The following is a 15700-nucleotide window of genomic DNA, read 5'->3' as shown; positions in this document are numbered from 1 at the left end:
TCTTTTCTTTCCAAGCTCCTTAGACTTCATGTTTGGTGTCTTTGATACATAGCAGACTGTAGGAATGCGTTTAATGTCTTGTTAATGATGAATGCGTACGTCTCAAAATAAACCTACATATTATAGTCATTTAGTTATTTTATTAATTTTTGTGAGTGGTTTTTAAAGCGGTCCCTTAAAAATTCTGCATGCTCTGCTTCCTTTTCTTTCTGAGCAGAGCACAGAGCAGGTCACTGTTTTCTGCCGCGGCCTTCATGACATCAATCCCCCCGAGTGCCCGATGTCGTCGTCCTCCTCATCGTCTTCGTCATCCCTTTCTCCGAGCCCTGTGTCGGTTTTACCACCCACAGCAGCCGCGGCCACACAGAAACAGCTCTCCCACGCTGACAAACTGCGCAAGGTCATCAATGAATTGGTGGAGACGGAGAAGACTTATGTCAAAGTGAGTACAGGGTCTCTGAAGTGTTCTTTGAGCGTGCCGCAAGAATGCAGCTACGGTCTCAGACTCACAAATGTTTTGCCAAGTGTGTTCCTGTGTCATCGTCGCTGAAATACTTTTGTGTCAGTGTGAGTTATGTTGAAACCCGCAAGCGGTTGACTTCTATCCATTCTTTAAAATCTTTGCAAATGATTCATTAAATAGCCTTCAAATCAACAGACACAAGACATGCCTCATTCCTCCTCGAGCATCTGATGACAGGCTGATCTTGTTTATATCTGTCTCATTCAGGATCTGAACTGCCTAATAGAGCGCTACTTGAAACCTTTGCAGGAAAAGAGCTTCCTGACTCAGGATGAGGTACTCTTCACTTGATATTTATTATCCAAGAATTGAAATAAACTGCTTAGATACCATAACCTATACACGATTTTTGCTCGAAAGTAGTGCTGACAGTGATGTGTGTTGCAGCTGGACGTTTTGTTTGGTAACCTCGGAGAGATGGTGGAATTCCAGGTGGAGTTCCTACGCACGCTGGAAGATGGAATCAGGCTGATGCCAGACCAGGAGAGGCTGGAAAGGGTGGAGCAATTTAAGGTGAATGAATGTTGATTTTAGACCCAACTGCTTCATTTGGCTTCAAATCCTCTAATTATTTTGTCTCATTTAGGGAACACTCCCCCTTGGTACTGCTGTTTGTATAACGCATAATAAAGAGCTTATGTTAGTCAAAAAAAAAAAGAAAAAGTTGAGACTCTTTCTTATTTAGCAGCTTCTCAAAATTGGAATTTCCACATAATGTGCGTTGCCATCATTTAAATGCGATCATATAATCTTATGATTGTATGTTATACTCGTCTGTTTTTGCAGAAGGTGCTGTTCTCGTTGGGTGGGTCATTCCTGTATTATGCTGATCGCTTTAAGATTTACAGCGCCTTCTGCGCCAGTCACACCAAAGTCCCAAAGGTCCTCGCTAAAGGTAAAAACATTAACAGATTCTTGCCTCATGCCAAGCATGCAGTCACCCCTTACTATTTTTAAAAGCAAGTCTTTGCGTTACCTTGTGCCTTACACAAAATAAATCGGTGTTTAAATTTCCGCTCCTCCAGCAAAGACCGATCCAGAATTCAAGGCCTTCCTGGCTGAGAAAAATCCCAGACAGCAACATTCATCCACTCTCGAGTCTTACCTGATCAAACCAATCCAAAGAGTGCTGAAGTATCCACTTCTGCTAAGGGAGCTCTATTCTCTCACTGACCCGGACAGTGAGGAACACTACCACCTGGATGGTAAGTATCCTTTTTTTCATTGAGCATTTAAAACTGTGGTGAAATGGTACATCATCATCTACTCGCCTGCTACATAGAACTTTGTATATTCAGGATATGGTGTTGGTGAATCAATGATTTGGGGTTTTAACTATAAATATTTGCCCCATGTAGTTGCAATTAAGGCCATGAACAAAGTTGCAAGTCACATCAATGAGATGCAAAAGCTTCATGAGGAGTACGGCGCTGTTTTTGACCAGCTGATCAACGAGCAGACTGCTGATAAAAAAGAGGTAGAACACATTAATGTATCAGCCTTAAGCCCAGTGAATGATCCTGTGACTTATTTGCTTTTTTTGTTAACATGTTGTTTTGTTTTACTTTATGCATCACAGGTGGCTGACCTCTCGATGGGGGATCTTTTACTACATTCTACAGTGGCATGGATAAACCCTCAAACCTCTTTGGCCAAGAGCAAAAAGGACCCGGATTTAGCTGCTTTTGGTACGGTTTTATGTAGATTATACCACCTGAAATTCAGGCTGCCGGGAATACCTCCTTACATAACACAGAGATATACCTACAATATAACAGAGTCTCCATAAAGTGGGGATTTGTTGTACTGATGTTTAATGTGATTACAAACCTAAGCTGATCAACTGTCTACATTTTGAGTTATCATAGGTTTCATTTTCAGCCTCAGCTCTTCTTTATGAATAATCAAAAAAGGTCAATATACAGTTTGCGTCTTTATGCACAGGATAGATTAAAAACCTGTGTAGACCAAGCATTGCTAATTCTAGTGCACTCTGCCATAGATGCAGCTGAAGCTGGAAGTTTGCATAATGGACATGAATGTCATTATTATATTCTATTTTTCATAATTTTAACAGGGTTTTTTTTTTTCATGGGGCAGAATGATTGTAGAACAAGCACAATTAATAGAAATCAACACCCACATGAGGGACTGCAGGTGAAAAATTGCTGTCACATTTACATAATGGATCCAAGTACTAATGCTAAGTAATGTGCCGTCCTGTTTTAAATTGAAATGACGTAAACTTAGATTATTAATTCAGTGGTGCTGAAAGCTACTTAACTTTACTTAATGTCCTTGTTCTTAACTCCCCTTTAGTCCTCACAGTTCACAGCTAGTAGCTTCTCTATCGCAACCCTCAAAGAGTTAATTTGACAACTCTCATTGGCTCAATTGGCACACAGTGCAACGGGAAAGTCTCAGAAACTCAGTGTAGATATGACTGAAGATTAACACAACTCAAGAATATCTCTCGGAATAATCTACAACCCTCAGCGCAGAAGAACTTGGTTCTGATGGTCAGGATCCTTAAGAGGAACCTAAGTTTGCAGCTAACTGCACTGAACCCAGTATAAATTTGAGGTCAGATGAGATAAAGAGACTGGAGGTATGTTGGAGAGATAAAGGTGATGCATTCAACTCAATGAACACCTGCACTGATGGATGAACGGGGCTAGGATAAACATTTTAGAACGGTCTCCACAAATGATGGCAAATATGTGGTCTGTCTGTGAAAGTTGGGTATTTCCCAGGAAACTATTGATGCTGCCAAAACAAGTTGTTTCAAATATGTGACCAAGCAGAACCTGTCATGTATGTAATAAACCACAACTTTTGCACCTTTTTTTATGTCAAAGATGTAAAAATATCATCCCAGAAAATAAACCAGTGTTGCCATGACATTCTTGTTCATCATGAACATTTCTAAACTTATCAGAGGAGCTACATGCAGTTACATTTTTATGAAAGAGCACTTGCTCTGCATTTATGAATACTTTACTGTTTCGTGTGAGGCTTTACTGTCAGGCTTTGGTACTGCTCGGTGCTATTTCAGTTAATGGGCAAATGGACCCAGTCATGCAAACTGGGATCTTTACATTGTTTTTCACTTTTTGGGTGAAGTGATTATTAATGGTGTGATATGCAGTTCTCACACACCTACTCAGAAGTGCCTGGGATGTGTTTTAAAATGCACTCAGCTGAGACACTTTTGACAATAAATATTACATCTGCTTATTATATGTGCTTTCTTGGGCAAGGCGACAGTGAGTAGAAGTTGCTTGTTGCGCAAAGAACGAATGCAGACCCTGTTAATCAATTCTCTTTTCTCCCCCTCTCTCTCTCTGCCCGCATGCAGTGTTCAAAACAGCAGTTGTATTTGTCTACAAGGACTGCTCTAAGCACAGGAAAAAAATTGTAAGTACCTTTTTTGGACTTTTAATTTTAATTGCATTTTAAGACACAGTGATGGAGGGTGCACATCCTCTGAAGTGCTTTTAACGTGTTCTCTTTTTACATTGCATGCGGGACAGAAATAATTAAGCTAATGTTTCATGGTTGTGTGAGGGCAGTTATTGGCAGCTGCAGTAACTGCGTGTGTGCACGCTCCCCATAGTACAGTATAGTAGATACTTGTGTCTGTTCAATGAACCCTCTCTCTCCCTGCACTCTGATGCTCTCTGCTGTCATGTTGATGCACTGCAGCGGTTATGCATTAAATATCTGACCAGTCTCTATCTTTCAGGGTGCATCTCATCGCGGGTCTGGGGGCGATGAAAAAGATCCCATCCGCTTCCGTCACATGATTGCAACCGATTCTCTGCAAGTCCGAACCCTCCCAAGTGAGTATATTTAAATATACTAACATGCAGCAATTTTTAATATTTTCCCGTAGGTACTGTTAGCATTTTGAGGACTGATTTGGAGTTTTACATAAACATGAATGGACTAATTACACCAGAAACACATGGATTTAGTTATAGCATATCTTCAAATAGAAGACCTGTGCAATAAAAATGTATTATTTGACCATTAGTCTATAATGTATGAATGTGTTGGACAACAACATATCAACATTTTTTTTATTATTATTTTTTTTTTAGGAAGAGTAGCGATAAGCTCAAAATTTACATTAATAAAAGTGTTTTCATGAAGAAACGAGAAAAAATCATGAAAGGATTTTGGATTTTCTATGTGTTAGAGGCTATGACTTGTTTAATGCATTAATTAGCCTAACCTTAAAGTGCCTAAAGCCATTACCAGACTATCCAAGGCAAAATTGCTCTTTTTTTAGTTTTTATGCCAAGATCATTGAAAAGATCATTTGCATGTTACCCTGTTCCCCAAAATAACCGCGGTTATAAATCAGCATTTTGTGACAGACGCTTAAGATGCTTTGGAGGCCTGTCAGTGATGCTGCTTTCCTCTCCTGCAGAAAATAAATAACCTTTTGTAGACACAACAGATAAATACTCATTAGTAGATCTGCATGCCTTCTTTCTCACATCTTCTCTGTGTCCTAAGTGAACTTTAAATCACCCTCCGGCGATTCAGCCCAAACAAGGCTGTTTATCTGCCTAATGGCCTGTTGTTAAGGGAAAAGAAATTGATGATGGAAATTAACTGAATACTTCTGCAAATGTATTTCACATCTTTTCTCTTCTGGGCCTTTCTCAGACTCAGAGGCCACGGCGGACTGTGAAATTGTCCACACGAGGTCTGAATCTGAAGGAAGACCAGAGAGAAGCTTCCAGTTGTGCTTCAGGTAAAACTGCACATACAGATTCAAAACGTATGAACACGAATAATAAGGTTATTTGTATAGCACTTTAAAAAAACATTTTTTTAAATTAAATGTACATATTTATACATGTTTCACAAAGTCATGGTCATTTTTTCCTGCATACACACAAAAGGCCACAGATAATTGGCAAAAGATTGAAGAAAAGAGAACCTATAGAAATTATTTTTAGTAGTCTTTCAAAACTAGGCACTGATTCAGCTGACCTGATAGGCTGAGGAAGAGCGTTCCAAAGTTTAGGCGCAGACCCCCAGCAGTTACAAAAATGAAGATTTGTGGGGGGGAGTTAGAACCCCATCAAACTGAAGCTACCTCTCTCTTACAATATTTTCATGGTCTTTCATGTTTTCTTGTCTGATCTGCAGTTCTCCAGAGAGTAAGAAGGACTTCCTGAAAGCAGTTCACTCCATCCTTAGGGAGAAGCAACGACGGCAGCTGCTTAAGACAGAGTGTCTTCCCCCCAGCCAGCAGTATGTCCCATTTGGGGGCAAGCGTCTTTCTGCCCTTAAAGGGGTGCGGCCCACCATGAACAGAGCAGGTGACAGAGTTTGAATATATGTTCTGTTTCAATAGCAATGCAGACAAACATGCTTAGGCAGTAACAGATTGATTATAGTTCTGTATATTACTTTTTATTATAAATGCATCATATTTTGGCATTAATTAGGAAAGACAGGAAAAGTCTAATTTGATGTTTATTTCAGTTAACTAAAATCTTCTCAGTTTAGTTTGGGTTGAGAGTAATGACCTTGACTGGTGACGCCTTCCTGTCTTTCTCTGTTTAGCCTCAGCTCCATCTCGAACGCTAGCTCGCAGGCGGTTGGTGAGGAACCGCATCACCATCGATACCGACTTGGTTTTCCACGGAGACAACAACAACAGCACTCATGAAGACCCCTCGTCTCGTTCTTCCCGCCCTTGCTCCAAATCCGACTTGTCTGATCAACTTCAGCCTTGCAAACCTCAGGGAGAGGACACGGACCGCTGGGTGGAAGAGCAGTTCAACCTGGGCTGCTATGAAAATCAGTGTGAGGGCACCGATGTCGGGCAGGTGAAGGAGACGGACATTTTGAGCGACGACGACGAGTACTGCACGTCTGTCCGAGCCATGTCGACGAAACTGGACAACCTGGAGGAGCAGATGAAAGGACTGAACCTACAGGGCAAAGACATCAACCTGAATGGAGGAGCAGAGTGTGAGATCACGCAGGAGGAGGACGCTGATCGAACAAAGCATGGGGATGACTCCAGCTTGGTAGACTCCATTACTTCCTGCGGTGCTTCTCTCCCGAGCAGTGCAACCTCAACTTTAAAGGTCGCTTCCTTGAAGCAGTGTGCTGTGGAGGGGGCCACAAACCAGGACCACGATGTCATCTGGGTGCGGCGGGACGACTTTGCCAACAGTGACGTCTTCTGATAGATGATGAAGATTATGTAGGATAATGTAGGAGTCAAAGAAAAGGTGTGAGGACAGATAAAAGCTTTAAAAGTGTAGAATTTGGGGAACCTCAACAAATCCTGCCTGTATCTCTGCACAACCCTCTCCTTCCACCTCACCCACATCCTCCCGTGTTCTGACAATCCTGAAGTACTGAAGCACCCAGAGGGGGGGGGGAAAGTAACAAGGAAGTGCAGGTAAACATTAAACATATGAGGAACACAGCACTGGATGTGCACGCGAGTCAATGAGCAAGCGTGTCTTCATGTGGATAAACAAACAGTAAGTGCATGTGTGCACAGACACAGAAAGTAAAGGCAGCTACTGCACCACGCACACATTTTACAGAGGAGACATCACCACTGAACTGTGACCTTCAGGCCAAAAAGTCTATTTTTCAACACAGGAATGTGGGTGTTTATATTTTTCTGACGTTTGTATTCGAACACTCAAGGGCTGTGTGTTACTTTTTTTTCCGTTTTTTTTCTTCAGGGGCTTTTGGCTTAACGACTGCTGCATAAAGGACGGTGACATCTAACTAGCTTTATTGTGCTTTGTAAAAAAAAAAAAAAAATTTAACTTAATATCAGCTACACAACAGTGTATAATCAGGAGAACAATAGAGTGCTGTTGACTTGTATAGCTGTATAAAAATATCACTGTCCCCTCTCATATCCTTACCTTGTTCTTTATTTAATTACTGCCTTCAAAAAAATACTGTAATTTTTCAATGTTTACATCGCATACAGATGCCCAGTGTTACAAACTACCTTTTGTGTGTTTGCTGCCAGAAACAAACTTCTATTTTTCCCTTTGTGTGAATGATGAGTCTTTAATTGTGTTTCTCAAATAAAATGTCTTTTTATTTTGGTAACTAATTGATTTCATCAAGTCCATTATTATTCTGGACTCTTCTTTTTTTTGCCACTGAGGCCATGTCGTCGTCATGTCTGTGATAAATACCAGAGTAATTTCTATAGTCCTGTTTACTTGAATTGTCTCTTGTGTTTGAAAGGACCGTGTTAGTGACTGTACTATAATTTAAAGGGGGGGGGGGGCAGTCATGCAGTTGACCAGCTTCACTCAAATACAGGACTGGGCGATTCACCTCCCGTCAGGGGTCACAAATTGAATACTGATCAAATCCATTCTGCTCAGTATTAATCAATAGTTCCAGCTTCTCATGTGGCCCCTTGAGGAAAATTATTTGCCCACAACTGCTCTAATGGATTCAGACGTCATCCTCAGCTTTCATCTGTTGCGTTGACTTTTGTCGTGTGGCATTTTCTATATATATTTCCACTTCTGCGTTACTACTCCTGTCCACCAGGCAGTGCTGTTTCACTTTGTCGTCACAACAATAACAACCTGCTGATTGCTGTGCTCAACATAGTCATGCGCACCTTAATGGATGTATTGAACAAGCACTTAATACCCAACTGTTTGTGTGTGTGTGTCGGGGGGATGTGTAAGCAGCTACGTTTCAGAATGAAGGGAACATGGATGGAAATGATATACTCTCTTCTTAATTCTGTCTTTTTAATGATGAAGCTGGTTTCTTAGATTTTAGCCAGCTGGCTCAGAATGGTCAGTACGGTCTTGAGACTGAGGTACAATCACTTGTCCTTGGAAGCAAATGATTCCCTTTGACCCCCGACCCCATCCCTTTTGTACGTTTAAAACTGTGGAGCATTTTTGATTTTTTTTAAATGTAAAAATAAATCTTTTTCTAAATGTAGTTTGGTGTGAATGTTCCATTTCTTCATTTTCAAAGGAACTCATTTTCTGCAGCCAACAACCACAATTTATTGTCGCATTATCTGTCGTAATTAATTTTCCCCACAAAGAAGCTGTACACACCAATTCTGTTTAAAATGTATCCTTGTTGTGGATACAAGGATACATTTACCCTTGCTTCTGCTGGAGTGTCAGGAATTCTACATGTGTGGCACAGAAAAAAACTTTACAAGGAGACGACTCTGCTCGGTATTCATATCAGACGAGATGCCCCTCCCCCCCTTTATTTTTTGTCCAGGACCATTGCCCGAGGCCTATTTCTGGAGACGCAGGCTGGTCATTTTCCGAGTTAATTAAGTTTGTCTATAGGCTGTTTGTCAGGGCTCCAGGTTGAGCTAGCTGGTTGTCTTAGATCACTTGGCTCCCAGATTTTAAAGAGCTCGCAAACATCCTGATAAACAAATGTCATTTCTGATGTGATGGGTTTTTGCTTGAGACTTGCAAGATTGTGAGATGCCAGGTTGTTGGTGTCTTTGCCCGTTTTTAAATGTCACAATATTAAGCAGTAGCGCAGAGTTGGCAAACCCCATGGAGCTTTCAGTCAAGTAGTGGACAGATGAGTTTCCTCCACAAGGTAATAAAAATGATTCTCCACCGGAAGTCATTATGATTGAGCCAATTCTCTTTCAGGGATGTTAAAGCGCATTACACAACAATTCGTTATTTTTGCTGCCTTGTGAGAGTCATGGGACTGAATGGGAAGGCATCCAGTGATCCAATCAGATACAAACCTCGTTTTTGCCTGAAGTGAGAGATAATCTGGCCTCTGCCCTGTAACCTGAAGATTATTCTCCTCTCATCAGGACCGGTGGGGAGAACCGCTGCCAATCCATCTGCCATGCTCCTTAATCCAAAGCGACTGCAGCCAAACTAGCAAAAACGAGCTGAATCAGACCGCGAGTACCTTCAGAGTAAAAGCTTTGAAAGTTTGACAAAATTATTTCTGATTACCATTAGGAAAAAAAAAACATGATTCAGTGTGATTCCAAATAGTTGATTGAAATACGGTAATAAATGTCAAAATCTTTATTCGAACGTTCATAACTATCGTCTACACACTTTGGGTCAATGCAGATTTTTAAAACAAGCAAAAAGAAAGAAAGAAAGAAAGAAAGAAAGAAAGAAACTCCATCCATTGCCTACTACGTATTTTTGCAAAACCTCCACGACGAGGCAGGTTTGAGTTCTATTCTGAAAATGCTCACCGGAAGCTAATTGAATTTAAGCTCGCTTGGCCCGACTCGTGCGCCCTCACTCCCCTCTGGCATCTGCATCCTCGGAGGCGCACGAACTCTCGTGGACGCGTTTGCTGTAGCCCACCGCAGCCAGCTATGTTAAGAAGACGTGACTTGATTTGACTTTGCATGTGAAAGTTGGACACGTGGAAATTGTTGTCGTCGTCTTTGGTTTCTTCTGCGCGATGGAGTGATGCAGAGTGGGATCATCAAATTGGGAATAAAACTTGGGTTGCGCGCTGGCATGGCGCGTCAGGTGTGCCCGGGCTCGTTTAGAAGCTGCTTCTGTCTGTCATGGTCTCGACATTTGCCGTGACTTCGAGAACGAGAGGGAGAATAATGGAAGAAAGAAAGAGACTTTTTGGCTATTTTCTTTTCGCGGCTCAGCTTTTTCTGAGCTCCACGCAAGTCCTCAGAATCGGTAAGCGCAACAGTTTACGCACGGTGCTGATGTCGTTTCCCTGCGTTTGTAAATTGACTGAAAAGTCAGAACGAAAGTCTAGCGTTTGTGTGACCTGTTTCATTTTCCCTTTGAGATTTAAGAACACTCTGGGTCTGCGATGACCGTTTTGCATCCGAATTTTCAGCCTTTATACACATCGAAAGTGATTGTGCTATTATCATTAATGATTGGGATTAAGCTTCACTGAGGGTCAATACAAAGGAAACGATTACCGTACAGCTTAAAAAAAAATACTTTGACAACTTTACTCGCGTATTTAAGGAGATCGATTTGCCACAGATTCAGTGTTTTGCATTTTCATTACTATATAAACAGCAATGTGAGAAAGATAGTTTACATAGAAATCAATACAAGATAAATATCCCCTCTGACTAAAATAAAATTAATTTAAACTCACACCTCTGTTTAATTCATCATCTTCACTAGACACCAACTTGCTGGTAAATGTAATTATATAGAAAGTCTTGAAATGCTGCGGATCAATGTGTTTTTAATTACAAATGCTGCAGTTCTGACAGAAACAAGCTCGTGAACAGTTGTTTCACCAACAGTGGGTGTATAAAAGGCTCTGGGATTTTATGTCTATGTTCTGCAATATTGTGTGGGGTGGAGTCGTAGGAAATGACGTAGGCACCTTTGTTTACAGTTAGAGTGGATGCTTCGGCTATGTATGACATTCTCACTGTGTTTAATTGTGTCCTTTTCTGTGTTTGGAGCAAGAGATGTAAGATTGGCGTAGTTCAAATTATATATGTCCTGTTATGTGTATATTCAGATGGATGTGTTGGTTTATTTCATTTAATCCTTTATATGTATCTTAGTGAAGCTGTTGCTGTATATATTTATATACTCATGGCAACTTGTTTGTTACTACAGACTGCTGGCAACACTGAGCATCTAGGTGGCAATAAAACAGCTGGCGGTGACAATCCAGCAAAGTGGAAGCCTGTTGTCCTCCTTCCTGTATCCTGACCGATACACCATCTTGTTAGCTGCTGAACCTAAAAGAACTAGCCCTCACCACAAGTACTCCTCAACAGTGGGTTTGCACGAGGTTTCACACAAACACGTAAAAGTAATAGATTATTGATTCTTCTCTGGATGTTGTCATGGCTTCACACACTCTTGTTGGAGACATTTTCATTCAAAATATGCCCGCCAGTTATTCTCAATCCTGCTGTCATCAGCTTAGTAGAGGTGAGGAGTCAGAAGGCTACACCTAGATTTGATTAGACAGGAGGAGCTTGGTGAGCACTGAGGGCTGTGTTCATTATCCAAGCATATCACTTTCAGGCTTTGAGTCAGGCCAGACTCGAATATGTGGATCTAATTGACTGAATACATTTAGGATTGCTGTCACTGCCACCCATTTGAATCTTTGGGTTTAGCAATAGGCTAAAGGAGTTATTTTATTTTATATTTTATGCATCTAAAGAATAAATGTTAAAGTTCCATGATGTTCAGCCACCCTTCATTTAGTCATATTTTGCTGGGAAAATGGAAACTAGATGCAGTGATTAATTGAATTATCTGCAAATATGCCTGAAAACACAGTACTTGAGAAGTCTGTGCTATTATAATGAGCTTGAAAGTCTAATTTTTGGTGTGAAAACCTTTATGCTTGAAATTCTTTTGTAATTTCTGTTAGTAGTCTTGAGAAATAGTTCTTTGGGCTTCTTGAGAAGTATTTTTTACCCAGATATGTTTTTTTTTACTGCATTGGCAGTGTGTTTAGGATCATCATCATACTGGAAAAAAAAATCATTGGCTTCCTCCATGTGATGGTACTTTCCTGTGTTCATAATTCCATCAATTTTGACAAAATCTCCAACACCACTGGATGAAATGCAGCACCAAACCAGACAGTGCCTCCACACTTTCTATGGACTGTTTTCCTTCTTTAAGAGAGACTTCTTGACAGCCACCCTTCCACTGAGATCATTTCTGATGAAGTTTTGTTGATCAGTTGAAGGGTCAGATGCATCTCTCAAGAACCAGGAAACGGGCAGGGAAAATCATCACAGACCCCTCACACCCTGGACACAGACTTTTTGATCTGCTGCCCTCTGGCAGATGGTACAGAAGCCTGCAGACCAGGACCACCCGACATAGGAACAGTTTCTTTCCCCTCGCCATCTCCCTTCTTAACAGTTGACCTGTCACACTGCTCCCACTGCCAGACTGCAGCTGCACCTTATGTACATTTTGTAGTATTCATTCCACCTCATTCATTTCTGTAGTTTATGTATATAAGTTTAGATTCATTATCTATAGTTGGTTTACACAGCTTTGTGTATGTATGTGTAATGTGTATATATAGACACGTGTGTGTGTGTGTGTGTGTGTGTGTGTGTGTGTGTGTGTGTGTGTGTGTGTGTGTGTGTGTGTGTGTGTGTGTGATTTACATTGCTGTGCTTGAGAGCCACCATCTACCGGAACCAAATTCCCTGTATGTGTCTGCACATATACTTGGCCAATAAACACGATTCTGATTCTGATGTTTTATCTCAGTATTTCTCTTATTTCTTAAGGACATGACCTTTAGATACTGTTCATCTACTATAGATAGATTTTAGCCCTGCAGTGTCTGTTCCTGTTCTCACTTTTTCAGTTTCCTATTATTTTTAGTGATACTACCAAGAGATTTGCCAAGTTTTTGTGTAATAATGCTTAGGGAATCATATTTTCGGTGAAAAATACGATTTTATCCCTGTCAAACTGTGTTATCTTTGGTATTTTTGTAAACTCAACAGAAGAATTTGGAAACAAATATGTTTTTGCAACAGACTGCTAGAAACAAAGTCCCTAAAGACACTATTTAAAATAAGCTCTTTGCTAAGTTGTCTGTTAAGACAAGGATTAAGGATTCTGTAAAGAACTGATAAATATTCCATTTTTGTTCTGCTTTAACATCCACACTGTCTCTACTGAAAAGCCCAATCTTGTATGTGGCCTGATGTTTCAAGTTTCCACATTACATTTGTAAATTGTATATTGGATCTACTATGTATTTAAGTTGTACAGTGAACCCACATTTGGTAAAGAGGCACTTTGGTTCTTCTGCAGATTAATTGGACAATATTGTCTCTTGTGTCAAGCTCAGCAAAACTATACATCAGTCTACAAAGCAGAGGTTGCATGTTTAAGAAGTGAAGAAAAAATAAATATGAGACATTTCTGAGTGTTGGGGGTGGGACCTGGGTGTTACAACAGGTTGCTAAATGGTTGATTTCTAAAACAGAGCTTACATTAGCCAAGTGGATTCCAACCTGTCAGCTCCAATTATTATTATCTTTTAATAATCTTCATGCCCACACATTTAAATTTTGTTTTGCATGCACAGCATTGGTTCCTGTTTGTTGTGAAGTCCAGCTGCACATGCACATGGTTTTATCATCAGGAGTGTAGCCCTTGGTTACACATTAAAATTCATGATAATTCAGGACCGATGTGTTTAGTTTTGGTGGTTCAGACTTCTTAAACAACACAAGCCCAGAAATAATTCACAACTCCAAAACATTTACATACAGATAATATCAATGTCTTTGTGTGTGTGTGTGTGTGTGTGTGTGTGTGTGTGTGTGTGTGTGTGTGTGTGTGTGTGTGTGTGTGTGTGTGTGTGTGTGAGAGAGAGAGAGAGAGAGTGAGAAGAAGAAGGAGAAATCAAAGAACTGCAACGTTTGGCTCCAGGTGTTGCCATCTATTAAATCGATTTGCTAAAGCTGAGCAGGAGCTGTAACTTACATTTATAAACAGAGGACCTGATTAATATTATAGATTACCTGATTTTATTTCAACACTTAAGAAAAGCTATTAGGAAAATGAATGAATGTCTTCTCGGGCAAATTACTTCATTTTGGCACGTTATTGGCTTCTCTTCATTGGCTTCATTGTTAAATCTAGAAGTGCATTCAAAAGCTTCTCACAAACAAAGTTTTAAATAATGTGACTCCAACATAAAGACCTCATAGTATTATATCATCCCAACAGAGAACTTTGCTCACTGACGCCAAGCTTACTGATTACTGGATTTCCAAAAGTAGGAAGGAAGCCAGAGCTTTCAGCTGTCAGACTCTTCTCCTCTGGAAGCAGCTACCATGTGGAGTACAGACAAACACGCTCAAAACTTTTAAAACTTTATTTGTTGATAATTCTTATATGTCTGGATCAAGTGACCCTGAAGCATCCTTATTATGCTACCATAGCCTTAGGTTGCTGGAGCACACCCCACGATGCAATATGCATTAGTTGCCTACGCCTCTCATTTCACTCCTGTCATTAAATTTTTTCTTCTCTCTTCCATAATTTGCATCTTTCCCTTTTTTTCCTTTTGCCGCAGCTGGTTGAGGAGTAAGGGGAAAAGAGGCACTGGTCTTGCGAGAGGTTTTTGTTCATGTTAAAAGGGTTTTTTCTTCCCACTGTTTCCCCAAGTGCTTGCTCATAGGGGGTCAGCGTAGGGTGGGGCTCTTGGTTAAAGTTTTCTCTTTGGTGCCTTGAAGTGTTATATAAATACTATAGATAGATAGATAGATAGACTATGGCTAAATGAGCTCTGTCAGAAACACAGTTATCAAGTAGGTAGCCAGTATTTTTGTCCTTGAGACATAAGAAGAAGCTGCAGTCATGAAACTACCTGACTGACCTTATTTATTTGTATGTATTGATCCTCCAGTCTCATAAAACTCAGGATTGCGAGTAATAAAGTGGCATCTGTACATGTCCAGCATGCTGGCAGAGAGACTCTGTCGGGCATGATTTCAGCTATAAACATATGGCTTTCATATCTCAAAACCAGGGCCAAGATATGGCAAACGTCAACTAATAATTTATCTAAAGTCTCCTTCTTAGACGTTTATGTATTTTAAATTTGTCAAATATAGAGGATGTTGAGTGTCTTGGCTTTGATTTTCGAGATTTCTCTCTGTTACTAAGCAATATCAGACATCATGACATCATTTGACCTCTCAGAGTTTTTGCACTTGTATTGAAAATGTTTTTAAAAAACTCGCTCGGTTGACACAGTACACCATGACTTCACTCCTTGCCCTTTCGGTGCCCTTGCAGTAATTTCTTGGTGTTGTTTCTCTCTGTGTCTCCCTATTTTCTCTTTCTCTCCTCAGTTTTTACTTCCCCAATTGCACGTTTGCCTTGTTTGCCCGTCACACAGCTCCCTTGATTTGCTCTTGAGAACAAAATGTTTCCTATATTTTTCCTCAGCCAGAACGACAGTGCGACACCTGAGGCCCCTTTTATATCCTCCCAGATGTATTTGCCCTTACCTGTGGCTTCATAGCCTGTCCAAAGTGTGTGGCAATGACTGTTTTCAGAGTAACTGATGGCTGTAGTTTCTGTCATCGTGAGCAAAAAGATGAACTCTCTTACTCATCCAGCTCAGTGAACTTTCGGAAGTGTTAGAAAGCGCCACCTTTCATCTACCTCTGGT

At 40.6% G+C, this 15700-nt stretch overlaps 2 protein-coding genes across 6 annotated transcripts in view; both read left to right on the top strand.

The window, feature by feature from the left end:
• LOC146660702 (rho guanine nucleotide exchange factor TIAM1-like) overlaps positions 1 to 7841 on the top strand; it is a 50452-nt gene extending 42611 nt beyond the window's left edge. For all 4 annotated transcript variants that reach the window (XM_085420694.1, XM_085420697.1, XM_085420695.1 and 1 more), the window contains exons 18-29: positions 218 to 442; positions 731 to 799; positions 911 to 1036; positions 1310 to 1418; positions 1549 to 1728; positions 1882 to 2000; positions 2103 to 2211; positions 3882 to 3940; positions 4269 to 4365; positions 5201 to 5288; positions 5690 to 5862; positions 6110 to 7841. In XM_085420694.1, the coding sequence (XP_085276820.1) occupies positions 218 to 442; positions 731 to 799; positions 911 to 1036; positions 1310 to 1418; positions 1549 to 1728; positions 1882 to 2000; positions 2103 to 2211; positions 3882 to 3940; positions 4269 to 4365; positions 5201 to 5288; positions 5690 to 5862; positions 6110 to 6741 (1986 nt within the window). In that variant the 3' untranslated portion in view covers positions 6742 to 7841. The remainder of the gene's footprint in view (positions 1 to 217; positions 443 to 730; positions 800 to 910; positions 1037 to 1309; positions 1419 to 1548; positions 1729 to 1881; positions 2001 to 2102; positions 2212 to 3881; positions 3941 to 4268; positions 4366 to 5200; positions 5289 to 5689; positions 5863 to 6109) is intronic.
• A 1985-nt stretch (positions 7842 to 9826) lies between these two features.
• The window catches only part of grik1a (glutamate receptor, ionotropic, kainate 1a), a 36678-nt gene continuing 30804 nt past the window's right edge, over positions 9827 to 15700 (top strand). For both annotated transcript variants that reach the window (XM_085420691.1, XM_085420692.1), the window contains exon 1: positions 9827 to 10215. In XM_085420691.1, the coding sequence (XP_085276817.1) occupies positions 10089 to 10215 (127 nt within the window). In that variant the 5' untranslated portion in view covers positions 9827 to 10088. The remainder of the gene's footprint in view (positions 10216 to 15700) is intronic.

The sequence above is a fragment of the Rhamphochromis longiceps genome, linkage group LG10 (assembly GCF_057381845.1).
Source record: "Rhamphochromis longiceps isolate RC_006_pf linkage group LG10, R_longiceps_female_GT1.1, whole genome shotgun sequence".
Lineage (NCBI taxonomy): Eukaryota > Metazoa > Chordata > Actinopteri > Cichliformes > Cichlidae > Rhamphochromis > Rhamphochromis longiceps.
The sequence above is the reverse complement of the archived record's forward strand: the minus strand, read 5'-3'. Positions and strand labels throughout refer to the sequence as shown.